This window comes from Narcine bancroftii, chromosome 2, assembly GCF_036971445.1.
Source record: "Narcine bancroftii isolate sNarBan1 chromosome 2, sNarBan1.hap1, whole genome shotgun sequence".
Classification (NCBI taxonomy): domain Eukaryota; kingdom Metazoa; phylum Chordata; class Chondrichthyes; order Torpediniformes; family Narcinidae; genus Narcine; species Narcine bancroftii.
This window is the reverse complement of record NC_091470.1, coordinates 82,130,106-82,156,500: the sequence shown is the minus strand read 5'-3', so window position 1 is coordinate 82,156,500 and position 26,395 is coordinate 82,130,106. Positions and strand designations below refer to the sequence as shown.

Here is a 26,395-nt window from a genome sequence, read left to right as displayed (position 1 = left end):
TCCGATCGGAGTCCAGGATGTCGCCCTCGTGTGCCTTGATGATTGCCTCAACTGCGTGTTGTCAGATCTCGAAGCGTGTCTGGGCTTCTGGATGGCGTGGGTTGACCTCGAGGCTCCCTGCGCACAGGAGTTTTTAAATGGCAGCCGTGGGAAAATTTTGTGGATTAAATTGTGGTGTGCTGTTAGACAGAATCAGTCACATACAAGGTAAAGACTGAACAACAGACTTTAATCCACAAAAACCTCTACAGAGCCAGGCTGGCTGTGGCTGCAGCAACTCGGTGTGAGGCCTCGGGAGGCCGGCACAGGCTTATATCCCGGAGGGTGATTGACACACAACTGGGTGGGGCTTGATCCATTCAGGCCAACTGATTGGCAGCCGGCCAGGTGTTGTCCTGTCCCCTTACACTCCTGCGGGTACAGAGATTGCCCCCTGCAGTAGGCTGGTGGTGTACCACCACAATCCCCCATTTACCCATCACAGAAAGAGAAATCTCACTTTAAATGTCACAGAACCCAAACCCATTTCGCCATTCTGGAAATTCGGTTACCACTTCCCCATCAAAGAAACCAGGTCCTCACTTCGTAGTCACAAGATGCACCGACCCCACCTCACTGTCACAGTAAAACACATCATAATATCCTCACAAAAAAAAACAATTCCTTCTCTCCCCATCAGACTCACCCTGCCACCAAACCACAAACCTGAGCCACTCTCCCATCACAGACACCCTACTGCGATACAGTCATACAACAGGACCACCATGTCTCAGAATCGGGTTTGTTGCCATGACCATGAGGAACAAAATTTGTTGTTTTGTGGCAGCAGTACTATGCACGACAGGTGCAAAAATTGCTATAAATTACATTGCCCTAAATACGCTATGTAAAAATAAATAAATTAGTGCAAAAGAAGAGGAAAAAAGTGGGGTGGTTTCTGTGGTTCATTGTCCATTCAGAAATCTGATGGCAGAGGGGAGGAAATTGTTTTTGTACTGTTGGGTGTTCGTTCAGGCTCCTGCACCTCCTTCCTGATGGTAGCAGTGAGAAGAGGGCATGGCCTGGGTGGTGAGGGTCCTTGATGATGGCAGCTGCATTCTTGAGACACTGCCTCTTATAGCTGTCCTTAATGGAATGATGACCAATGCCCATGATAGCGCTGGCCAAGTTCAGAACCATCTGTAGCCTTTTCTTTCCCTGTGCAGACCAGACAGTGATGCAACCAGCCAGAATGCTCTCCACGGTACACCTGTAGAAATTTGACATACCAAATCTCTTCAAGCTCCTAATGAAATATAGCCACTGGGTGAGCCTTCTTCATGATTGCATAATTGCCCCAGGATAGATCTTCAGAGATGTTGACACCCAGGAATTTGAAGTTATTTACCCTCTCCACTGCTGACCCCTTGATAAGGACTGGTTTGTGTTCTCCTGGTTTCTCCTTCCTGAAATCCACAATCAGTTCTTTAGTTTTGCTCACATTGAGTGCAACATTGTTGTTAGGACACTGTGCAACCCGCTGATCTATCACACTACTGGACGCTTCCTCTGTGAATCATCAAGTATCTATCTCATTTACCAGCATTTGGTCTGCAGCTTACTATGTACTGATGATTCAAATGCTCATCCGGGTATCTCTTAGATATTGTGAGAGTATCTACCTCCATCACCAACTCAGGCACTGGAATGTGTTCCAGATTCCAACCACCCTCTGAAGAGCAAATTCTACTTCTAGGCCATGGGCTTGGGAAAACTTACCCAAATCTACCCAACCTATACCTTTGTAATTTTATATTATTATGTCATATTATGGATGGCACTTTGCAGTTAGCACAACAGTAATTATAGCTCCAATGACCCGGGTTCAAATCCAGCACTGTGTAAGGTAAAAACATCATGAGATGGGACCGGAGAAGGAGTCACCCAGTACTAAGGAGTAACAGAATGCAGATGTGACCTTGTACACTCAAGATAAGCTTGGCACTAACAAGAATGATGTGCAGCAGACTAACAGAGAAGGGTAGCAACAGCTTATTCATTGGACAATGTAATGGTATGATAATTTACTAAGTGCATGTCCTGAGGCATAAAAAAATCACCACTTGCTGATATCGTTAGAATGCGCCTTCTCCAACTAACACTGTTAGTTGCAAGTGTTACAATCCGGCAATAAAGAACAAAGAACCTTGATTTCGACTCAGTCTGGTGTTTGACTCACTCATTCATGAACAAAGCAGACCTAACAACTGTCAATAAGGAGTTTGTACATTCTCTAGGTTTGAATGTCTGCATGGGTTTCTTCCGAGTGCTCCACTTTCCTCCCACCCTCTAAAAACTGATGGGATTTGTAGGTTGGTGTATTTAGGTGGCACGGGCTCACTCCCATCAGGTGCCTTCCCAGCCTCCTCAACAATCCCAGCCTATTCAGATCCCGCCTCATAAATGAAACATCCATTGTAGGCACCATCCTAGTGAATCTTCTTTGCTCCCTCTCTCCAGTGCAACACGTCATAGAAAATCAGACCTTGCTCTCTTCTCATCCGCAAAACACAGCAATTCTCCCATCATGGAAACACATAGTAAAAGCTGGAAATGATGGAAATACTCAACAGGTCAGGCTGCAACTGTGGGAAGAAAAAAAGAGTTAATATTTCCAGTTCAATGAAGAGACTTCATCCTTGATCTTTGTGGGTGTTAGAGAGGGAGTTCCAAGATTTTATATTTAAAACCCTTCATCTAGAGTGATCATAGAGAGGGGAGATAGGATGAGGGTAAAAGGGGTGAGACAGGGACTAGTTGAGGATTGGTGAACCAGTGAACAGTGAAGATTGACAAACAGATTGGGAGGGTGGAATTCTTTAGTCTTGACCCGAAACATCATCATTTCTTTCCCCCAACCCACTGATGCTGCTTGATCCATTGAGTTCCTCCGGCAGATTAATTTTTCCAGAATCTGCTGTCCCTCGTGATTGTAGTGTGGTGAGGGTAAAACTGAATGGTTGAACAAATTAAGTTATTGAAATGGGGTAAATATCTCTGACCTGGAAGGAGTAGATGTGGTGTTTTATTTACAGAGCTTAAATATCTCCCAGTGATAGAGAAATAATGTTAGTTCTTATATTGCAGTAGGTGTCATTGAGGAAGCCAGGAATTTGGGGAAGGGGGGGGTGATAAAAAGGGGGGAAATGTTAGTGGCCTGCACAAAAGTACAACTAGTATGCTATAGTAAGGTCAATATCATGGCATAGGGTTATAGGGAGGGTGATTTAAAAGAGATAACTGTCCCAAAATAGTACTTTTTTCTTTCATTGGAGTAACTCCCAGGCGTGAGGTAGTGTTGTTGAAAGAATTAGCAGTGCAGCATTATGAGAAGCTGCATTCACACAGCAACAGTTGAGCTTTGCTTGGAGCTGTAGGAATAAATGACTGATCCCAAGCTTCCTGATGTGGAAAGCAGCTATATTGGTTTCAGTGACAGATAGCTTAGCTCTGGTCATTGGAATGATTTTTTATTCCATTTGCTCACAGCATCGGCATGGCTTTTAGTCTCAAACAAAATTGTGGACTGTGTTTCCATCTGCGCAGGTCTGGATCCAACACTCTCACTGTTTCCACGTGTCTCGTGTGTGGGTAGTGTTCCCTTCTGCCTCTTATCTATGTTCAGGTTGAACAAGTAGGATAAGGCAGGACTCGTAGAGAAAAACAACTATTATTAAAACTGAACATTACAACAACACAATTGGCAATTTTGTTTGAGATTAAAAGCAGTGAACAAATAAAATGAAACACTACAAATGTAACAATTTTCAAAAGAACTAAATAATTAAATGTTATGAGATTTTTTTGTCATGATATTTTTTTTTCTTTGGCTTGGCTTCGCGGACGAAGATTTATGGAGGGGGTAAAAAGTCCACGTCAGCTGCAGGCTCGTTTGTGGCTGACAAGTCCGATGCGGGACAGGCAGACACGATTGCAGCGGTTGCAGGGGAAAATTGGTTGGTTGGGGTTGGGTGTTGGGTTTTTCCTCCTTTGCCTTTTGTCAGTGAGGTAGGCTCTGCGGTCTTCTTCAAAGGAGGTTGCTGCCCGCCAAACTGTGAGGCGCCAAGATGCACGGTTTGAGGTGATATCAGCCCACTGGCGGTGGTCAATGTGGCAGGCACCAAGAGATTTCTTTAGGCAGTCCTTGTACCTTTTCTTTGGTGCACCTCTGTCACGGTGGCCAGTGGAGAGCTCGCCATATAACACGATCTTGGGAAGGCGATGGTCCTCCATTCTGGAGACGTGACCCATCCAGCGCAGCTGGATCTTCAGCAGCGTGGACTCGATGCTGTCGACCTCTGCCATCTCGAGTACTTCGACGTTAGGGATGTAAGCGCTCCAATGGATGTTGAGGATGGAGCGGAGACAACGCTGGTGGAAGCGTTCTAGGAGCCGTAGGTGGTGCCGGTAGAGGACCCATGATTCGGAGCCGAACAGGAGTGTGGGTATGACAACGGCTCTGTATACGCTTATCTTTGTGAGGTTTTTCAGTTGGTTGTTTTTCCAGACTCTTTTGTGTAGTCTTCCAAAGGCGCTATTTGCCTTGGCGAGTCTGTTGTCTATCTCATTGTCGATCCTTGCATCTGATGAAATGGTGCAGCCGAGATAGGTAAACTGGTTGACCGTTTTGAGTTTTGTGTGCCCGATGGAGATGTGGGGGGGCTGGTAATCATGGTGGGGAGCTGGCTGATGGAGGACCTCAGTTTTCTTCAGGCTGACTTCCAGGCCAAACATTTTGGCAGTTTCCGCAAAGCAGGACGTCAAGCGCTGAAGAGCTGGCTCTGAATGGGCAACTAAAGCGGCATCGTCTGCAAAGAGTAGTTCACGGACAGGTTTCTCTTGTGTCTTGGTGTGAGCTTGCAGGCGCCTCAGATTGAAGAGACTGCCATCCGTGCGGTACCGGATGTAAACAGCGTCTTCATTGTTGGGGTCTTTCATGGCTTGGTTCAGCAAAACAACTTTTATTAAAACTGAACATTACAACAACACAATTGGCAATTTTGTTTGAGATTAAAAGCAGTGAACAAATAAAATGAAACACTACAAATGTAACAATTTTCAAAAGAACTAAATAATTAAATGTTATGAGATTTTTTGTCATGATATATGACAACTATAACTGTTATATTCTCGTGATCTTACATAACCTTTTGCTCTTAACTGTACTTGTAACTTCAATTCCCATATAATTAAACTTTGACTCTGAACACAACTCACTGAGCGATCTACTGAGGGAGTCTGTCCTACTCTGTTTGGGTGATCAAGATGTACCTACAGTTCCCCTGCAGGGTGCCAAGCTTAGAACCTGAATACCCCATCCACCTAGACCTTTCAGACCTTTATATATGCCAACAAATCGTGATTGTGACAAACGCTACCTCTCCCTCCTCTATAATTGTCTCTCCTGAGCAAATGTGGGCAAAGTTAATTTGTCCTCATCAGTAGGTTGACAAGGAAAAACTTGTCATCTTATTTCTTCTCAACTGAAATTCTACTCTATTCTTCCCCCCCCCCCCCCCCACCAGTCTCTTACACTCCAGAGAAAACAACCCAAGTTTGCCTAACTTCTGCTCATACCCTCTAATCCAGACATTATCCTGGTAAATCTGCTCTGTGTCCTTTCCAAAGCCTCCTCACCTTTCTTTGATGGGGCAACCAGAATTGCACACAATACTCCAGTGTGGCTTAAACAAAGTTTTATGTAGCAGCAGGCATAAATTCCTTACTCTTACATTCAACACCTCAAACAATGATGGCAAGCATCCCATATACCTTCTTTAGCACTTGTCTGGCCATTTTCCAGGAGTTATAGACCTGAACCCCCAGATCCCTCTGCCCTTCAATAATTTTGAGAGTCCTGCTATATACTTTCCCCTTACATTTGACTTCCCAAAGTGGAAATACCTCTCACTTAACTCCATCTGCCCTGATCTGTAACTAATCTGCAACCTGTTATAATTTTTGATAGATTTTTACCCTCAACTTCACCCAACATTGTGGCATCTGCAAACTTATTTACCCGTCCACCTGCACTTTTATCCAAATAATTTATAAACATCAGGTCCAGGGGTCCCAACACCAATCACTGAAGAACGCCACTGGTCACGGACCTCCAGCCACAATAGCACCCTTTCATCGCGATCCTCTGTCTTCTATGGGCCAACCAATTCAGAATCCAAGCATTCAATTCACCTTTGATCCCATCCATCTTCACTTTGAGGGACTTTGTCAAATGCCTCACTAAAGCTCATGCAGACAACATACACTACCCTACTCTTGTCATCCACCTTTGTCACCTCAGAAAATTCAATCAAATTTGTAAGACGCAACCTGCCCTAATCTGAACATGCATTTCCAAATATACACATTGGCTCCTCTTTGGTCTCCACACTGCTCTCACTGTCCGTCATGTCCTTCTCAATGGTGAATACTTATTTAGTTTCTCATCCACTTCCTTTGATTCCAAGAATAAATTCCTTCCATGGTCCTCTCTTTTCCCTAGTCATCCACTTGCTTTTAAGTATGAGATGCTGTAATGAGTATCTTTTTAATCCTATTCTCCAAGCACTTTGCATGGCCCCTTTGAGTCTATCTGGCTTTAGCTTCCTAAACCTTAGATATGAGTTCTTTTTCTTTCTGGTGAGATGATACTTTGTCACTCTGATAATGTGCCTGAATTCCAAGGTTCCCTAAATAAGCACATGTTTCACCTTCTCCCTTGCTTTTGAGGTAAACGCTCAGTCAAGCAAAGACTCACAAAAGCTGCTCAGTGACAGCATCAGACTGACGTGGAGCTTCTCCCTATATAGTAGGATGTATTGTTACCCATCCACCCCTCCATCTCTTCCACTGACAGACCATGGCATTGTATTTCCAGAATAAAATAAGCCATCTCTTTCCCAATGCCCCCATTGAACGCAGGAGCCTTTAGTGAAATAATAAGTGATGATACTAGCGGAATCACTGTTGTATAATGGAGTTTATAGTCATACTTCTGCCTGAAAATGGATCTTTCTCTCACAAGTATTTTGAAAGAAAATTTGAAAGATCCAAGGATGAACCCTCATTTGAAATTCCAGGGTAGATTGTATGAAACCAGCAAAATTATGTTCAAATTATGTTCAAAGCAAAATTATGTTGATTATGCTCTGTACTTATTGATCGATCTCTCACTTTCACTCTCCTGCTCCCGCTAACTCTGTAATGTATTTAACTTGCTGTACTATGTATGGGATGTGTAGCTGGGCTGCTCTCAGAACAAATTTTCTCACTGCACTACATGTGACAATAAACTGGAAATTGCATCCAGTAAATGCTGAATGTATCAGTTTTTATCACCCCGCAAGATGTGAGTGGGGGAGTTCATTCTCTGAATTTAACAAGTTTCTCCCCATACCCTCTGCCCATGATATATTTTGCCCACATTTTGAAATTGCAACCCCAAAGGCTTGAATGATTTGCTAATGAGAACAACTTATCTCTAGTTACTCAGTTTAAACCTGTCATGATCTTGAACACCTTGATCAAATTTCCCCTCAAACTCCTCTAATCCAAGGGGAATAATCCTAGTTTCTCCAGTCTAATTTGGTAGCCCACACTCCTCATTTGTGGAACCATTAATCTATATCTTCTCCAAACTTTCACATCCTTCCTGTAATGTTGTAACCAGAACTAGATGCAATACTCCAGATGCAGCCCAACATGACTTAATTAATACTCTAAAGTGGTCTAGAATCCATTAAAATTCTTCTAGATTGTAGAGATTGAAGTAATTTTAGATTATTTTTGTTGATGAGCAAGTGATAGGTGGGGTTTGGGAAAAGCAGACCCCAAAAGAAATGCAGTTGAATCTTGAAGCTAAATTGATCACAGTATTCAAATTGTTGGTGAATATTTACTCAAAGTATAAAAAAGGAGAGAGAGCACAAATCAAAGAAGAGAATGTAACGTCAGGCCTGAGAATTTTAGCAATCATGGAAGGACTTGCATCCTGCTCCGACTGATCATTCCAATCTGTTTTTGTTTTTCTAGGAAGAGAGCTGGATCTCTGAAAGGATGAAGAAGTTGAAGGATAACACTGCTACAGAAATCCATGATCTGCAGGGAAAACTGAAGCTGTTGCAGAAACACCAGGTCTTTGAGGCTGAAATCCTGGCTCACCAAGACATCATTACAAATGTTACTGAGGTCGGCGCTTTCTTCCTTTATCCATAATGAGAACCTACTTAACCTTTGCATGAAGAAGCCTGCTTGATGAGTTGAAGCTGCTCCACTTTGGTGTTGCTTGTGTTACACCCTCCTCCTTCACTTCTAGCTCGTGGCTAGGCCTTGTACCAATCCCCAGTCACAATTGCACTTGTTTCCTTAATGACACTGCAAAGGCAATTGGTCTGCCTTGTTATCTCTCTCTCTCCCTCTCTCTCTCTCTCTCTCTCTCCCTCACTGTACCTCAATACATTTGACCAAAAACTAACTTGAACTCATGTTTGGTTTATTTTTTATCACAGAAACTTCCCCATCTAATATCTTCATATTTTCCTTGTCTTAGTCAGAAGACCATGGATTCCAGTTCCCAGTCTTGAGGCTTGGGTTGTGACTCCATCCTCCCTCTATCCCTGATACTTCTTATGTTGCTTGATACTTTGAGGAAGATTGCCTAACAGTGTTTTGTGTATGTTTCACCCTTATAGATAGGTGAATTGCTATTATCCGGACATCATGCTAAATCCAACGAAATCCGTCGTGGTATGCGGCAGCTCCTGGAACATTGGGAGCAACTGAAGGTAGCAGTGGCTGCTCGTGGTAAAATGTTGGAGGAAAACCGGGATTTCCTGGAATTCCTGCAAAAGGTTGAACAGGTTGAAGCATGGATCAGAGAAAAGGTAGGATCAGTAGAAATTCTGATTTTTCTTTGGTCAGGAGCTTCAGTCCTTCTGCTTGCCAATTGGGATATTGTATAATAATTCTAAGGTCGAGATCAGGTTTTACAGAAGGACTGTCTTTACGATGCACACAAGTTCTTGAGATCAACAACTTAAATCTCCAGGTTGGATTGACTTAACTGGAATTGTTGTAACTGTTTAACTTGGCAGTACAATCAACGTCCTGGGCCGACTATGTACTCACCTTTCAGGAGGGCTTACAAGGGGCTGTCCAAGTAGTGACTCTCTCACTTCTGGCTTGGTTGCAACAGAAAATTCTTTCCATTTGCTTAACAAAAACTGAATATTTTATAATAAAAACAGAAAATGCTGGAAACACTCAGCAGGCCAGGCAGCGTCTATACATAGAGAAGCAAACTTAACAGAGCAAGCAATGGCTCTTTATCAGAGGTGAATTTTCTGCATTTGACGTTCTATCAAGTTTCTCTTTGCTTGCTAACAGGAGGTGATGATCAACGTGGGTGATGTTGGCAAGGACTATGAGCACTGCTTACAGCTGCAGAAAAAGCTCAACAAGTTCCATGGAACAGGGGTAAGTACAGGTTTTAGATCATAGCAAGTATACAAGTATACCAGTTCATTTGTTTAGTGAATGGGAAGGGTGGCATACAGTGGTGCAAAAGTTAGCCAATTCAAAACTCCTGGGACCTAGGATCAAAATCAGGACATCCAAGCTGGGAAATAGTTTCTTCCCACAGGCCGTGAGTTTGATGAACAGTATCCTGTAACCAAATAAATAATTCCAAAATATTTACGTATATTTATTTTAAAATAATACCTAGATGATTATTATGTGCTGTGCACTGTGTATGTGTGCACACCGTAATCTGGAGAAACACTGCTTCATTTGGTTGTATACATACAGACAGATGGTAATAAAGTTGAACTTGGACTTGTTGGGATTGCACAAGTTCCCTGTGACCATGCTGGTTTCCTTCCACACATGGAAGGTAGTGAGCTGCTATGAATTTTCCTGTAGTATGGGTAAGAAGCCAACGAGAATTGAAAGGGGAGATGATGAACATGTGACAAAGAAGTCATGCTATGGAAAATGGAACTGACAGGACTGTTTTGTCAAGAGTGAGCATGGACATAACACACATACAGACAAACAATACATGTGCAGGACAAGTATTTCATCTATACAAATAAATAAATCAATGTTGTTTCATGAATATGAAAATCTCAGGTGGTCAGTGTAAGCAGTTCCTTTGATCGTTCAGCATTCTCACTGCCCATGGGAAGAAGCTGTTTGAGGTAGTGATCAGCTCTCGAGAGAAGTTGACCTATGTATTCTCTGATCATTTTTGATTATTACACAGCTAAATGTGTAAAATACAGGGGCCCTGATGACTGGAGCAGCCAGGGTCCAAGTCCAGTAATTTGTTTCACTAAGTGCAAGGATAACAGAGCCAAGACTTTTCTCTTTGGAGTGACAAAGGATGAGAGGTGACTTAATAAGATTATGAGGGACTGAGATAGGGTGGATGGCCAGCCCCTTTTCCCCGAGCAATAATAGCGAATACCAGAAGACACCTGTTTAAGGTGAGAGGAGGGCAATTTAGGGGAGCTGTCAAGAGGTAGTTTTTTGTACTGAGTAGTGAGTGCCTGGAATGCATTGCCAGGGGTGGTGAAGGAGGCTGGAACAATAGAGACATTCAAAAGACTCTCTTTTTCAAATTTTATTTTATTAGCACATGTATCAAAAGTGCATACAAAGCTGAGAAATCTTGTATATCAAAATCAATACTTTTAAAATTGTTCTTCTTCCCACCCCCCCCACCTAGAAAAAAGCCCTAGGAAGAAACAAAGAAAAGAGATGAGAGAAAAGAATAAGCAAAGAAAGAAAAAAGGATAGACTAGTTTTATCACAATACTGGATATTATCTCATTAATAAATTGTAACTTAAGTATGTCTAATAACTACAACTACAGTTTTTAAAAAAATATATAATACATAGTAAAACAAGACACCACTATGTAATATATAACACATTTCAAATAAAATGAAAAAGAGCCGGGAAGTAATAAAGTACTTATCATATTTTAACCTATTGACATAAGTTATCTATAAAATTTTAACACCAATTTTTTTTACATATATGAAACCAAATTCTCACAAATTTATCATACCTAGTCTTTAAATTATATGTATTCTTTTCCAAAGGTATACAACTTCGCATTTCGATATACTGTATGACTAATACCTGTTGAAATAAAATCTATGAATTGATCCAAAAGGAATTTGATTTAGGACATGTCCCTGTAAAGTATACAAACATATCTATATCCTGTTGACAGCAAAATGCACTTTTCTGAACTGTTTGACTTCAATCTATTAAGTTTTTGCAGTGTAGTATATGAAATTATAATGTATCTAACATTTGTTAGATTTTGCATTTCATATCTGCCTTGATAACAATCTTTAATAGATTTTATTCCTTTTTTTCTTGACCAGTTAATAAAATTTATATTATTCAAGATAAATGGGGTCAATTTCTTTTGTACCAACAGCCTTCTTGTTTACTCACATATTTTATTCATTTCTATATTAGCCCAAAACACTTTTTCCTCCTTCCTCAAAAAGAGAAGAAAGAGATCGTAATTGGGTCACTTCATCATAGAGCTCGAAATTTGGAAGGTGTAGATCTCCCAATTCAAATCTCCAAGATGTTTCCCCTTCATCAGTCCCCGGCTCCTCACTAATCTCTTAAGTGTAAAAAAGATCCTAAAATCCAGTGGTAAAGATAATACTTGATTGTGTACATAGAAGAAAAAAGAGAAAGAAATATAGGAAAGACCCCCTCTCCCCCACCCAGCATTGCTGTGAAACCCCCTAGACAATGCTACCACCCTTCATTTTTCGGGTTGCGTCTAAAGTCACAAAACAACATCCATGGTTCGATAAGAACCAATCAGTACATCCCCGGATCTTCCGAGTATAATAAACTCATCTCCACAGTATTACAAAACCTTTTCCAAATGACATTAACCAAAGTAAAACAATCCCCCATCTTCAAGTAACCACCTTTTGGGTCAACTCTTTACGCCCGTCCGACAACCGTTCCGCATAGTCTTAAGCATGTTCTGGATTCATAAAGAATCTACTTGGACCTCCTTGGACAAATACTTTCAAAGTTACAGGATAACGTAAAATGAAAGTATTTCCCTTCTTCCGCAGTACGTTTTTAACTGGATTGAAACTTCCTTTTCTTCAATAATTCAAAGGTTATGTCAGGATAAAAGAAAATCTTGTTCCCCCCAAATTCTACTGGTGCTTTTTCTTTAGCCTTGTTTAGCTGCTAATTCCAGAATTATTTCCCTTACTTGAGAGCGAAGAAATTTCACCAAAATGGGCCTTGATTTCTGATCTGGTTGAGGTTTGGGTCTAAGAACTCTATGGGCTCGTTCAGTTTCACTATCTCTTATTTCCTCTTCTATTTTAAATGGCACATTTTTACTAATTAATATAGCCACTCCTCTTGCTTTTGAATTATACGATGCTGCTGTTACATGTCCTACCCAATCTCTCTTTAATTTCTTGTGCTCCAATTCAGTTAAGTGTGTTTCTTGGACAATTTTTTCTTTTTTCAGTAAATTTAGCAGTTTCTTCCTTTTAATTTGGTTATGTATTCCATTAATATTTAAAGTCATATAGTTCAACGTAGCCATTTTATACTTTGTTTATCTTCCCTTTCCGTTTTTCCATCATTACCTTTCCTCCTTTTCCATTTCTGTTTTCTTATTTTAAACCCTTAAAAAGACAACATTCCTAAAACATCAAACATTTTCCTAATTCTCCTAACTTCTTTAGCCCCAATCTCCCCTTCCCCTCCTGAGTTGTCCTTTATCCCTTGTCGGACAACCACATCTCCCCTCTCCATTTGGGTTTGCGAATTCACTCGCAAGCGTCAACTGATTTTGCAGTGACCGCTATTCCCCCCCACCCAGCCCCCCCCAGAAAAGATTTCACTTTTCATATGTAACAAAGGTCACTCTTTTAATTCCCTCCTTATTCTCTCTATTCCATTACCTTCCCTTATTAATTCTTGTCTATACTATCTATATTTTCCTCTAAGTACCGATACATTCACGTATGCACATTGTACCTATACACTCTTATACCTCTTTACCCACATTACATATCAATCGTGATCATTTTTACTCTCATTACATGTCTTCATCTCTCCGTCTATTTTGTAGTTGTTCTGCAAATTTTTGTGCTTCTTCTGGATCCGAGAATAGTCTGTTTTGTTTTCCTGCAATAAATATTTTCAATACCTCTGGATGCTTTAGTATAAATTTATACCCTTTCTTCCATAAAATCGCCTTTGCTGTATTGAACTCCTTTCTCTTCTTTAGGAGTTCAAAACTTATATCTGGATAAATGAAGATTTTTTGCCCTTTATACTCCAGTGGCTTGTTGCCCTCTCTTACTTTTTCCATTGTCTTCTCCAGTATCTTTTCTCTTGTAGTATATCTTAGGAATTTTACTACAATAGATCTTGGTTTTTGTTGTGGTTGTGGTTTAAAGGCCAATGCTCTATGTGCCCTTTCTATTTCCATTTCTTGCTGTAGTTCTGGACATCCTAGGATCCTAGGGATCCAATCTTTTATAAACTCCCTCATATTCTTGCCTTCTTCATCTTCCTTAAGGCCCACTATCTTTATGTTATTTCTTCTGTTATAATTTTCCATTATATCTATTTTCTGAGCTAACAGTTCTTGTGTCTCTATAGCTTTTTTATTAGATTCCTCTAATTTCTTTTTTAAGTCTTCTACCTCCATTTCTACTGCTACTGCCCGCTCTTCCATCTTGTCCATTTTCTTTCCCATTTCTGTTAAGGTCATATCTATTTTGTTCATTTTCTCTTCTTTGTTGTTTATTCTTCTTCTTAAATCATTAAATTCCTGTGTCTGCCATTCTTTAAATGACTCCATGTATCCTTTAACAAGAGAAAGTATATCCTTTATCTTGCCTTTCCCTTCTTCTTCTATTTCACTGTACTCTTCCTCTTCTTCTTCCTCTGGGTTGGCCATCTGTTGTTTCTTTGTTGCCCTTTTTTTCTCTTCTTTCTTGTTTCCATTGTCTTCTGTGTTCTCTTCTTGCTGCAGGTGTTCTGCAGCTGTCGTTACCGGCTGTGGAGATCGACTCCCCAGCTGGTCACCCCTCCCGCCGGTGTGTTTTTTTTCATGCGCGGTTGCGCACTTTTACTCGGCTCAGCGATCCATTTTTGTAGTCCAATTTCTACCGACCTGAGGGAGCGGGTTTCTCTCTCCACAGCGGGCCTCTTCGAACAGGTAAGGCCTTCTCCTTCTTCCTCCGTTGTCTTCTCTTCCTCTCTTCTTACCGTTGATTTTGATTTTTCTTTTTTTGTCGCCATCTTCTTTCCACCTTTATACTCACTTTTCTTTAACTTTTATTTCTGTGCCTTTGTGTTTTCCTTTGTTTTTTCCGACTTTTCTGGAGAGGGCTGGAGTTCACCGTCTGGCCACTACTCCATCACGTGACTCCTCCCCCAGTTTCACTATCTCCATGAAAATATACTCACCCAAAGGTCTGTGGAATCTAACGCTGTAGGAATTGTATAATATCTTCTCCTTTCAAACCAATAATCTTAATATTGTTCCTTCAACTAAATTTGATCCACTTTTTCAGACAGCTGTTTATTCATCGCAAGCCCTTCTTCTAATCCTTCATCCAACTTATCCACTTTTTCTTGAAGAAATTGATTTTCCAAAGTAAAACTTTTTTCCTCCATTTCTTGATTTTTTTGGCATTTCTTTAACAAGTTTGCAAACTTTATTCACTTTAGCCTCGTCTTATTAACTTTAACTCATTCATAATCATAGCTACTGGGTCTTGAGGCGTAGGGATAGCTTTAGTTTTCTTTCTTACCCCCTTCTTCTTCTTCCAACACTTCCTCTAAACTTTGTCCTTCTTCTTCTGATTCTTGTTGTTCTTCCCCTTCTGACAGCCTTCCCTGCTGCCCAGGACCCTGTCTAGAGGGCTTGATAATCCACTCTGACCGAGCCTCCCGTTGTCGACTGCCCATGTGTGTTTCCTCACACATGGGACGTCACAGCTCACTGGGAGGCCCTCTTCACCCAGAGAGAAGGCTTCACCTCCGGTCAGTCCTGGCTTCTTCTCCAAGGTAGGCCTACCTTTTTCTTCCAGTCATTGTTCTTTCATTTTCTCTGTACTCTCTTCCATTTCTTTATCTTTTTTCAGTGGCATCGCGTTTCTTCTCCTGGGTTATTTACTAATCATTCAGATGAGTTTAAAAACTGGTCTCTTTTTCTCACTTTTCCTCAGAGGAGGCAGATTTTCCAATCTGGCCCTACATCATCACGTGATGTCACCCATTCAAAAGACTCTTAGACAGGCAAATGGATGTAAGAAAAATAGAGGGTTCTGGGTGTCAAGTAGGGAAAAATTGGATTGTTATGGAGTCAGTTTACATCGCAACATTGTGGGCTGAAGGGCCTGTACTGTGCTCTAATGTTCTATCTCATTGTATCATCGGGGTAAGACAGCTGCTTCAGGTTGGCAGAGTCTTATCATTGGAAGTGTAACCTGGATGTCTCTCCTTCTGTTGCTGCATGTTACCAGTTGCCTTCTCCTCAAAGGTGATGCTTATCTCCATACAGATAAGAATAGGAAAATTATCCAGCAACCCAGCATCACTGATGTTTCTTTATTAATGACCCATGTCATAGATTGCTTCTTTTAAACATTTGGTGTTCTAGTAATGCCTGAACATTGATCCAAGTGTGTGATCTTCCCTAGGATGTGACTGTGGATGACGCTCACATCAGGACTATCAACAGCCTGGCCATCCAGCTGGAAAGGCAAAATAAAGATGACGTGGCAACGGTTCTCCGACGCAAGCAACAGTTGAATGAAAGGTATCCCTGTCCCCCATCAGCACCCTTTTGCAAGCGAGTTGTCAGGGCCAACCTCAATGCTTCCTTGCAAAGCCAGACATCACCTCCAACACACCCCCGAAGATGCCACAATGCATCTGGTCCATGCTGAGCTCCCAGTTCAGCTGTTGCAATGGGAACTTTTGTTGACCTTAGTTAGGGTTGAATTGTAATGAAAGACACGAGCCAAAGGCCCTGTTCCTGATTATAATCCCGTAATCGGCACTTGCAAGTAATTGCATGCAGATGTTGGGGGAGGACAAGGTGTCAATCAGACTCAAACTTGGCATCAGGGGCTCTTTCTTGCTTTATGGGTATATCCCTTCCATATTTGGAGAATTGTTCCAGAGCTCTCAACTGTTTCCAAGTCTTGCTTCAGATAGCAGTCTGGGCAATCAATGGGGCAGATGTTCTCCCTACGTCCCTGACACGTAGTGTCTCAGGGGAATTTGGGCAGATGTATTCAAAAGAAGTCAGAGTTCATGGAGTGACAATAGGGGATTTGGGATGGGCCCCCACCTACCCAAAGCTTGCAGTCCGGAGATTCACCAAGTCGATTCCTGGGATGAAGTGGTTATTTTACAAGGGAACATGGAATAGTTTAAGCCAGTGCTCATGACAAGAATTAGACATGATTTCATTGAAACCAAGGATTGTGAAGGGCTTTGACAGGATAGATGCTGTGAGAATGTTTTCAGTGATAGGGAAACCCAGAACAAGGGCATGAGCTCAGGTTAACACAAAGACCAGCAAATGTTTGGAGGTCTTCTTCACAGAGAACATAATGTGAGTCATTATGCATGTTCAATGCTAACGTCAAAAGATCCATGGGCTACAGGAGAACAGAAGTGGGGAATCAGCCAAGAGAAAGGTTGGTACAGGCACATTAGTCTCAATCTAAATGAATGGCAGAACAGGATCCATGGGTAAAATGGTCAAGATCACCTCCTGCTCCTTAAATTCTTGTACATAACTGAGAAGTGCAAAGCTAAACTCAAGTGATGAGTTGCATACACTTACAAGAAGGGAAAAGGGGAAAATAAAAAAAATTGCACGATAATTCTCAGCCTCAGATTTATGGCACAGCTTCCATTTATCTTCCTTTTATCCCTGCTTTAAAACATTATGGACTCTCTGTCAATCCCTCTCTTTCTCACTCCCAAACCTGTCATTTTCCCTTTCAGTTTGTCCTTTCTACTCATCTTCCCCCTTTCTTCCTCCCTCTCCCCCATGCTATCCCTTTCTTTATATTCACCCTTTCCCTGAATGCAACACTCTCTTTCTGCCCCCCCCCACTCCCCCTTCTACTGTCCCATCTGGACCGGGATTGAATTCCCACACTGTCTACAAGGAGCTTATACATTCTCCTTGTGTCTGGGTGGGTTTTCCCCCCGGAGGCTTCAGTTTCCTCCCACCTTCCAAAACTTTCCAAGGTTTGTAAGTCAATTGGGCAGAATGGATTCATGGGCCAAAATGCCTTGTTACCGTACGGTACGTCCAAATTTAAAATTTAAATTTATAAAATTTCTCTGATCCCTTTGCCTACTCAGCCTCTCTCCTTTCAATCACACCAATCATTCTCTATGTGATTATTACATTGGATCTCCCTCACTCTACCCTCTTACTCTCCTTCTCACTCCTTCCCTCACTCTTCTCACCCCTCACTCTTCTCACTCCTTCCTTCACTCTTCTCACTCCTTCCCTCACTCTTCTCACCCCTCACCCCACACTCTTCTCACTCCTTCCTTCACTCTTCTCACTCCTTCCCTCACTCTTCTCACCCCTCACTCTTCTCACTCCTTTCCTCACTCTTCTCACCCCTCACTCTTCTCACTCCCCTCACTCCTTCCCTCACTCTTCTCACTCCTTCCCTCACTCTTCTCACTCCTTCCCTCAGTCTTCTCACCTTCCCTCCTCTTCTCACTCCTTCCCTCACTCTCCCTCACTCTTCTCACTCTCCCTCTTCTCACTCCTTCCCTCACTCTTCTTACTCTCTCCTTCACTCTTCTCACTCTCTCCTTCATTCTTCTCACTCTCTCCCTCATTCTTCTCACTCCTTCCCTCACTCTTCTCACTCTCTCCCTCACTCTTCTCACTCCGTCCCTCACTCTTCTCACTCTCTCCCTCACTCTTCTCACTCCATCCCTCACTCCTCACTCTCTCCCTCACTCTTCTCACTCTCTCCCTCACTCCTCACTCTCTCCCTCACTCTTCTCACTCTCTCCCTCACTCTTCTCACTCCTTCCTTCACTCTTCTCACTCTCTCCCTCACTCTTCTTACTCCTTCCCTCTCTCTCACTCTTCTCACTCTTTCCCTCACTCTTCTCACTCTTTCCCTCATTCTTCTCACTCTTTCCCTCACTTCTCACTCTCTCCCTCACTCTTCTCACTCCTTTCCTCTCTCTCCCTCACTCTTCTCCCTCTCTCCCTCACTCTCTCAATCTTCTTGATTCTCCCTCACCCTCTCCCTGACCTCACTCTCTTTCATTCTCCATCACTCTCTCCCCAACCTCATTCTTCTTCATTTATCCTATCACTCTCCCTCATTCACCTTCACCCTCTCATTCTCCTTCGCCCTTGCGATCCCTCACCCAGGTTCCTCACTCGTTCTCACTCCTTGTTCTCCTACTCCCTTTCCCTCACCCTTGTTCTCCCTTGCCCTATCACTCTCCAACTCATCCTCTCTGCTTACTGTCTTCTCTGTCTCCTTCAGGTGGAACAGTTTCCAGGGCAATTTGAATGCGTACAAGAAAAAACTGGGAGCTGCTTTGGAGGTTCATGCCTTAATCAGAGAAATGGATGAAATTAAAGAAAGAATGGGAGAAAAGGTGAGAATCATGTAACTGGGCTTTGCAATAAACTTTACCAGCTCTCAGCTGGGCATAGAACCCAACCGCATACTGGAATCAGCTGTGTCAGCATGGCCAAAGATCAGCTGTTTGTTCCGTAATCACTCACTTTGGCCCATCGATCTCCAACTGCAAAGAACGTGTTCTCACTGAGCGATGAGGAGATGATTTTAATGTTAATAATTCTGGGGCTGCAGTACTTTGCGAGGTCCTGCACTCCTCATTGTGAAGCCTGTATTCCAGAGCACGCAGAATTGAAGAGCTGGAGGTCTTGACAAGAAGATATTCTGGTGCTCTGTCATGTTCTTTTGTTATTTTCCTTGTCAATGTGCTCTGTTTTGAACTTTCCTAAGCACTTGTAGACAAGTGTCACACCATCCCCAAGCAAAACTGACCCCTTTCTATTGACAGAGTCTAACGATGCAAGGACTTGATTATGGTCGGGATGTGGAAAGTGTGGAAAAACTGATCAGGAGACATAAAGAAACTGAGCTGGAGATCACAGTGATTCGGGACAAGACAGAGGTAAATACTGTACGCTGAGCCAGAGAAAGTGAGGCTGGCCAGGATTGCAACCAAAGATGCCCCAATTTGTTTTGCTCCATACATCTTCCTCCCTCACAGCTGCACATTGACTAGTAAACCCCGTTAGATTAGAATCAATTTATTGTCATGTAATCAAAACTGTCATATTACATGAAAGGCAGGCAGATTCGCGAGTGGCAGAAATTGTTTGCCCTGCTCCAATCTTCCCTGGAGTCTGCAACCCCTCATGGCTACTGCCAATCATAGGCACAGAGAAAGAGAAGCAAAAGAGAGTTGCCCCCCCCCCCCACCCCCCCAGAGTCACTGAGTGTCTGTGGATACACATCCAGCGCTTCCACAGCCACCGCAGGCACACAGAGTCCAATCCAAACTATCGGCCATCTAAGCTCCAGATCTGACCCTCCAACATGGTCAGGAACCCTTCCACGCCCTTGGCACCCTCTTGCATCGCGGTTCTGATACATGGTACCCTTTCAGTCAGTTTCAAGCCAGTCTCCAGCAGTCCGCAGCCTGGTGCAAGTCCCTTAACTACAGTTTCTAGCCGCCCACAGCCTCCGTGAGTTCCTCGCCTCAAGCCACCAGCAGCCCTGCAGATAGAGTATTCTGCAGATATTCAATTACGTTCTTCAGACTCCTTAGAAAATTGAGGCATGGGTCCTCCTTCTTCCTGGTTGCCTCGATGTGCTGGCTCCAGGAGAGGTCTTTGGAAATATGGATTCCCAGGAACTCAAAGGTACTAACCATCTCCACTGACATCCCTTCAATGAAAAAAGGTGTGTGGTCCCTTAGACCTCCAACCCCTAAAATCCACAATAATCCACTACCTCTTCCTGTATTAAAGTGGGGCCTGCAATCATGGATACACACCCTGTGCACTATCTCCTGCTGCAACAGAGTGGGATCTGCAACCAGTCTGGGATCCACATACCCCACTCCCTTTCAAGATGAGATCCATTTAACCATCCAGCTGTTAACATGCTTGTTTGTGTATCTTAACCAGGCACTGGAAGCTGAAGCCAAACAGCTGTGTGAGACCCATTTTCCTCTGTCTGATAAGCTTAGCCTGAAGAACAGGGAGATGCAGGACAGCTGGCTTCAGCTGAAGAAGGAAGCCAAATTACGGTGAGTAAATTTCCCAAAATACAGACACAGAAAGGATACGAGGAAAGTGCTTGAATTTTATTTTGTGCCTTTTCATACCCCTGTGAGGTTCCAACCAGTTAATTATATCTGTAAATATCACAGGAAAAGTGGTATTGATAAGGGCCTTGAAGATGGTTAGCTTTCTGGTTGAATTTTGCCTCTGACATCCACACCTGCACAGATGTTAGGGACAAGTTGGAGATAATACCATATCTAACTTCCCAATCCACTGCTATTCTCAACACTGAGCCTGAATCCTTAGTACAGATATCCTGAGCCGAGGGCCTGAGGTGCTTTGCAAGGTGCCTCTCATATTTATTTCAGCCGTGATTGGTGTTTCCGTAGAACAACTCTGCTGATCTCAGTGCAGTCACCAGCCTGCTTGGAAAGATAATTGAGGCACAGTTAACAGAGCTCCTACCTCACAGCTCCAGTGACCTTGGTTCAATCCAAGCCTTCGGAGTTGTCTGTGTTGAGTTTGCCTGTCCCCCTGTGACTGTGTGGGTTTCCCTCTATGACCAGGTGGATTTCCCCTCCAAGTGCTCCAGTTTCCTCCTGGATCCCAAAGGTGTCCGGGTTAGTAACTCAGGCCAGTTGCCTGTATCAGGGGTGTCCCAATTGAAGGGTAATTTGAGATTAGATTCTGTGCTCTCAAAACCATTCCAAAGAGAGAAGTGCTAACATACTGGAATCCACGAAATAGCCAAACCAACTTTACATTTTTTAAGTTTATTTGTTACAATGCTTCTAGTTCAGTGAAAAGGCTTCTTCTGTGAACAGACCACAGGTTATCTCTAACTTTCATACAGCCATGCATAGAGTCCAATTTACAGAGAAGAAGACTACAATGAAAAAGAAGATCAATTTGCACCAAGTAAGCACAGCATCAAGGAGCATCTATGGAAAGTGAAACATTTACTGGATTAACTTCTCTGCTGCTAAAACCTACTTTTTCTTTTTCATGGTTCTGCAGAAAGGTCGCAGATCCAAAATGTTGACTGTTTCTCTTTCCACAGATACTGCCCGACCCACTGAGTGTTGCCAGCATTTTATGATATTGTTTCTCCGTACTCTGTACTCCAGATTGAATTGTTTGCATTAAATTTCATTTTCCACTTGAATGTATCCCCTTGGAGTCTATTATTATCCTCCACACTTCTGATGGTTTCTTTCTTCAGAAAGGAGAAACTCGAAGCTTCGTATCAGCTACAGAAGTTCAACAGGACAGTTCGCGAGCTGCTGGACTGGGCGCAGTGGATGAAGGATCTCGTGGAAGAAAGGAGACTGCCAAAGAGTAGGCAAGAGGCTGAGAGCATGATCGAGGAGCACCAAGAGAGAAAGGCAAGGACACAGCTTGGGTAGCTGATCCAACTGCTTTAATGCACTATAATGAGCTTGTTTAAGATCTACCAGCACCTTTGGGCTTCAGCCTGTCCAGATTCAGCCAGAATTAGTTCCTTATCAGTAGCATTGTCAGATAATAATTTGTTTCACGTCTGTGTAAAGATGGTTTGCCTCCCATCATATTCAGATGAGTGAAATGCAATATCCCGAAACAGGAAGTAATGCTTCCTGCATTTTCTTTGCAGAGGGTTTGGCTCAATAGAGAAAGGGAAAGAGCTGGTGCAGGATGAGCCAGAATGAAATTAAGATCGACAGGATTGGGGTAGGTGGGCAGAATGGAAGAGCGGAGAGTGGTGGGGGGAGGAGAATGATGGGGAGGAGCAGGTGTTGAGAGTTGAAGGGCATAGTGGGGGGGAGGGGAAGGTGGTGGGGCTTGAGGAGTGTTGGGAAAGGGCAGGTGGTCGGAGTTGAGGAGAGGTCGCAAATTTCCAGAGGTTATGCTAAAACTCAACACTACAGCAGTCACGTATTGCTTGTGCAGTGCCTGTGGGGAGAGTGCCTCTTCAGAGAAAGTGAATAGAAGAACAGTGAAGGAGCCTTGAGGAACTTTTGGAAAAGATTGTAATAGGGGGAAAGTGTGAATTATTGAATGATGCAAATGCATACATATGACCGTGAGGGAGCCTGCTTTCCAATATGGAAGTGGGGGAAGAGGGGTTGATGGAGGTAGAAGTGGTAGCCTGCAAGAAATGTTCATGCTTCCATAATGAAGAAATTGCTTATGGGGTGGGGGTGTGTGAGTGTGCGTGCACGCGCGTGACCATCTCTGTTTATATCTTTTAGACCGAGATCCAAGCCAGAGAAGAGCGTTTTGATGCTATCAGGAATGTTGCAGTTGAACTCGTGGCTGCTGGGCATTATGCATCACCAGACATCAAGCAGGCCCTTTCCAAGGTGGAAGGGACTTGGACTACTCTAAATGAAGCATGGCACAATTGTAGCAACAGGCTGGCAGAGGCCTGTGATCTCCAGGTACTGACGAGGCTAGGGGAGAGTATAGACCACATTCACATTGCTGGATCCATTATACCTAAGCGCATTTCCCAACCACTTCATAAATGAGGGAGAAATGCACTGCCTTTAATATACAACAGAGTGTGGTAGAGCAGAGGGATTTGGGAAATCTCCTTGAAAGTGGCATCACAGGTAAATAGGATTGTAAAAAGAGTGTTTGGCACATTGATCTTCATAAATCAAAGCGCTGAGTACAGGAGTTGGAGTATTGTGTGAAGTTTTGATTAAGGAAAGATCAACAAGAATAAAAGAGTACAAGGATATGTTGGGATTTAAGGAGCTGAGTTCAGTGAAAGGTGGAATTGATTAGAACTTTATTCCCCAGAGCGTGGAGAATGTGGGGAGATTTGATAAAGGTATACAAAATGATGAGGGGTATAGATAGGATATGTGCACACAGGATTTTCCACTGAGGTTGGTTAAGACAAGAATTATAGGGCATAAGTTATGATTGAAAGGTGAAATGTTTAAGGGGCATATTAGAAGGCTCTCAGATCATGGTGAGAGTGTGTACCGAGCTGCCAGTACAAGTGATGAATGCAGTTTCAATTTCAACATTTAAGAGAAATTTGGATAGGTACATGGATAAGAGGGGTGTGGAGGCCTATGATCCGTGTGCAGGATGATGGGACAGGGTGGAATAATAGTTGTGAATGGACTAAGTGCTCCAAGTGGCCTGTTTCTGTGCTGTAGTGTTCTACGGTTCCATGCTACTTTAATTGGCACTAAGTGGCTGCCCACTTTAATTCCACTTCCACATTGACATGTCTGTCCATGGCCTTCTGTACTGCCAAGTTGAGGCTACATGTAAATTAGAAGAACAGAAACCTGCCTTGACAGTCTCCAACCAGACAACATCAATACGATGAGAATGAAACTGGGGCCGCTAAAGGATAAAGGAGGCAACATATGAGTGGAGGCGGAGGAAGTTGGAGAGGTCCTAAATCAATCAATATTCACAAGAGAAAAGGACCTTGATCAGGGTGAGGTCAGAATAGAACAGGCCTGTGTGCTGGATAATGTTGAGATTCAGGAAGAGGAGGTGTTGGATCTTTTTAAAAAACATTAAAATTCAAGTCCTCTTTGGTCACAGGGGAGGTGCCGGAGGATTGGAGAATGGCTAATGTGGTCCCCTTGTTTAAAAAAAGGTACTAGAGAGAATCCTGGGAATTATAGACTGGTGAATCTTATATCAGTGGTTGCAAACTATTGGAGAGGATTCTTAAGGATAGATTCTATGAGCATTTGGAGAAGTACGAATGTATATGACAAAATTCTGTAGACACTGTGGCTGAAGTAAAAAACACACATGCTGGAGAAGCTCAACAGGACGAACAGTGCCCTTTATGTAGCAAAGGAAAAGGTACAGAACCAATGTTTTTGGCATGAGCCCTTCATCAAGGTATGAGAGAATGCCAGCAAGCATCCGAACAAGAGTTAAGGGGAGTGGTGGTGGCAAAGGCAGGAGATGATAGGTGGAGAAAGGAGGGAGGGGACAGTAGCAATGAGAGGGAGGAGGAATAGCTGCATGGATGGAGGAACTGAAAGGAAAGACAGGAAAAAGGGGGAGGGGAAGAAAAGGCGAGCAAGTTTAGTGGAAGGCAGTAAAGTCAATTTAATCCCATCTAGCTAGAGGCTGCCCAGATGGAAAATAAAGTGTTGTTCCTCCAATCTACAGATGGTCAGGGTGGGATCGTACATAAGGCCCTGGGCAGACAGGTGAGTGCAGGAGTGTGACTCGGAGTTGAAATGATTGGCCACTGGGAGGCCGCTGTGGTTGCGAATGGAGCAGAGGTGCTGAGCAAAGCGCTCTCCCAGTAAGACCTTTGACATGGTCTCTCATGAGAGAATTGTTCAGAAAGTCATGAGGCATGAGATCCATGGAACCTTGGCTGTGTGGATAAAATAATTGGCTTGCATGTGGAAAACAGAGCAGCACTGGAAGGAGAGTATTTGGCTTGGAGGTCAGTTATTAGTGGAGTTCTGCAAGGATCTGTTCTAGAATCCTTGTTCTCTGCGATTTTTATAAAAGACCCGGATGAAGAGGCGGAAGGATGGGTTAGTAAGTTTGCAGATGACACAAAGGTTGGAGGGGTTGTGGATGGTGCTGAGGTTGTTGAAGGTTATAAGATATAAACAAGATGCAGAGTTGGGCAGAAAAGTGGCAGATGGAGTTCAATCCGGATAAGAGTGAGGTGATGCATTTTGGAAGGACAAACCAGAAGGCTGAGTACAGGGTTATTGGTCAGTTACTTAGGAGTGTGGATGAACAGAGGGGACCTTGGGGTCCAAATCTATATATCACTCAAGGTCGCCAAGCAGGTTGATAGAATAGTTAAGAAGGTTAATGGGATGTTGTGCTTCATTAGTAGGGGGATTGAGTTCAAGAGTCAAGAGGTCATGTTGCAACTCCACAAATCTCTGGTGAGACCACACTTAAAGCATTGCATTCAGTTTTGGTCACCTAAGTTATAGGAAGGATGTGGAAGCTATGGTGATTTACCAGGATGTTGCCTGTATTGGAAAATAAGACTTAAGTAGGCAAAGTTAGCAGAACTGGAACTTCTGTCTTTGGAGCGAAGAAGGATGAGAGCAGACTTACTAGAGGGTCTACAAGATTATGAGAGGTGTAGATAGAGTGGACAACCAACACCTTTTTCCCCAGGGCAGGAATAGCAAGCACCAGAGAACATAGGTGCAAGGTGAAGGGAGGGGAGTTTAGGGGAATCATCAGGGGTACGTTTTTTTACTCAGTGAGTTGTGGGTGCCTGGAATGCCTTGCTGGGGATTAATGTGGAGGCTGAAACATTAGGGGCATTTAAAAAACTCTTAGACAGGCACATGGATGGAAAAAAATATATAGAGTTACAGGGTAGTGAGGGTTTAGTATTTTTTAAGGAATACAGTGAAACCCCAATTTTACGCTCCATGATTTAACACATATTTGGATATAATGCGATGAGTCATTAGTCTTGGGAGTCAGGCTCATAAGCATATCTAGGGTATGGCAACTAGGGCACATACCCTGGGCACCACTTGCAGGGGGCACCACTGTCCTTGCCTTGCCTGCCCAGTATCGGAGCTCGCCCACCCAATATTCGAGACCCTAGCTGGGCTAACCCAAAATAGATTCCATCCCACTAACTTGAGCACCGCTCTGGATGGCACGTCATCATCTTGCTTCGGAACTGTTCCAGCATGATAGAGGCACCTGGCAGTGGCTCAATGTGAGATAAATGGGCAAAATGGCTGTATTCCCTACCCATAATCCCCCACGCAGCTGGAACCACTCCGCCAGTGCCAGCATCAGCCAGGGAAATGCAGAGCGGTTCCAGCAGTGTGGGGGATTATGGGTAGGGAAGAGGCCATTTTGCTATTGATCTCACAGTGAGTAGCTGGCAAGGACAGGCGTTCCTGAAGGCCATAGCTGCCCAGTGAGGTTCCGAAGGCTGGAGCGGCCCAGTGAGGAACCGGAGGCCTGGCAGCCGGTTGACCTGTCACAGCCCACCACAGCCGTGTGCTGACAGCCCC

General features: G+C 43.3%; 1 protein-coding gene across 1 annotated transcript in view; it reads left to right on the top strand.

Annotated features, from left to right (window-relative positions):
* sptbn5 (spectrin, beta, non-erythrocytic 5) overlaps nt 1-26,395 on the top strand; it is a 251,285-nt gene that overhangs the window by 158,514 nt on the left and 66,376 nt on the right. The window contains exons 39-47 of the mRNA XM_069915498.1: nt 8,071-8,226; nt 8,730-8,921; nt 9,424-9,513; nt 15,772-15,890; nt 18,622-18,736; nt 19,169-19,282; nt 20,304-20,425; nt 21,625-21,787; nt 22,634-22,822. Coding sequence (XP_069771599.1) covers nt 8,071-8,226; nt 8,730-8,921; nt 9,424-9,513; nt 15,772-15,890; nt 18,622-18,736; nt 19,169-19,282; nt 20,304-20,425; nt 21,625-21,787; nt 22,634-22,822 — 1,260 coding nt within the window. The remainder of the gene's footprint in view (nt 1-8,070; nt 8,227-8,729; nt 8,922-9,423; nt 9,514-15,771; nt 15,891-18,621; nt 18,737-19,168; nt 19,283-20,303; nt 20,426-21,624; nt 21,788-22,633; nt 22,823-26,395) is intronic.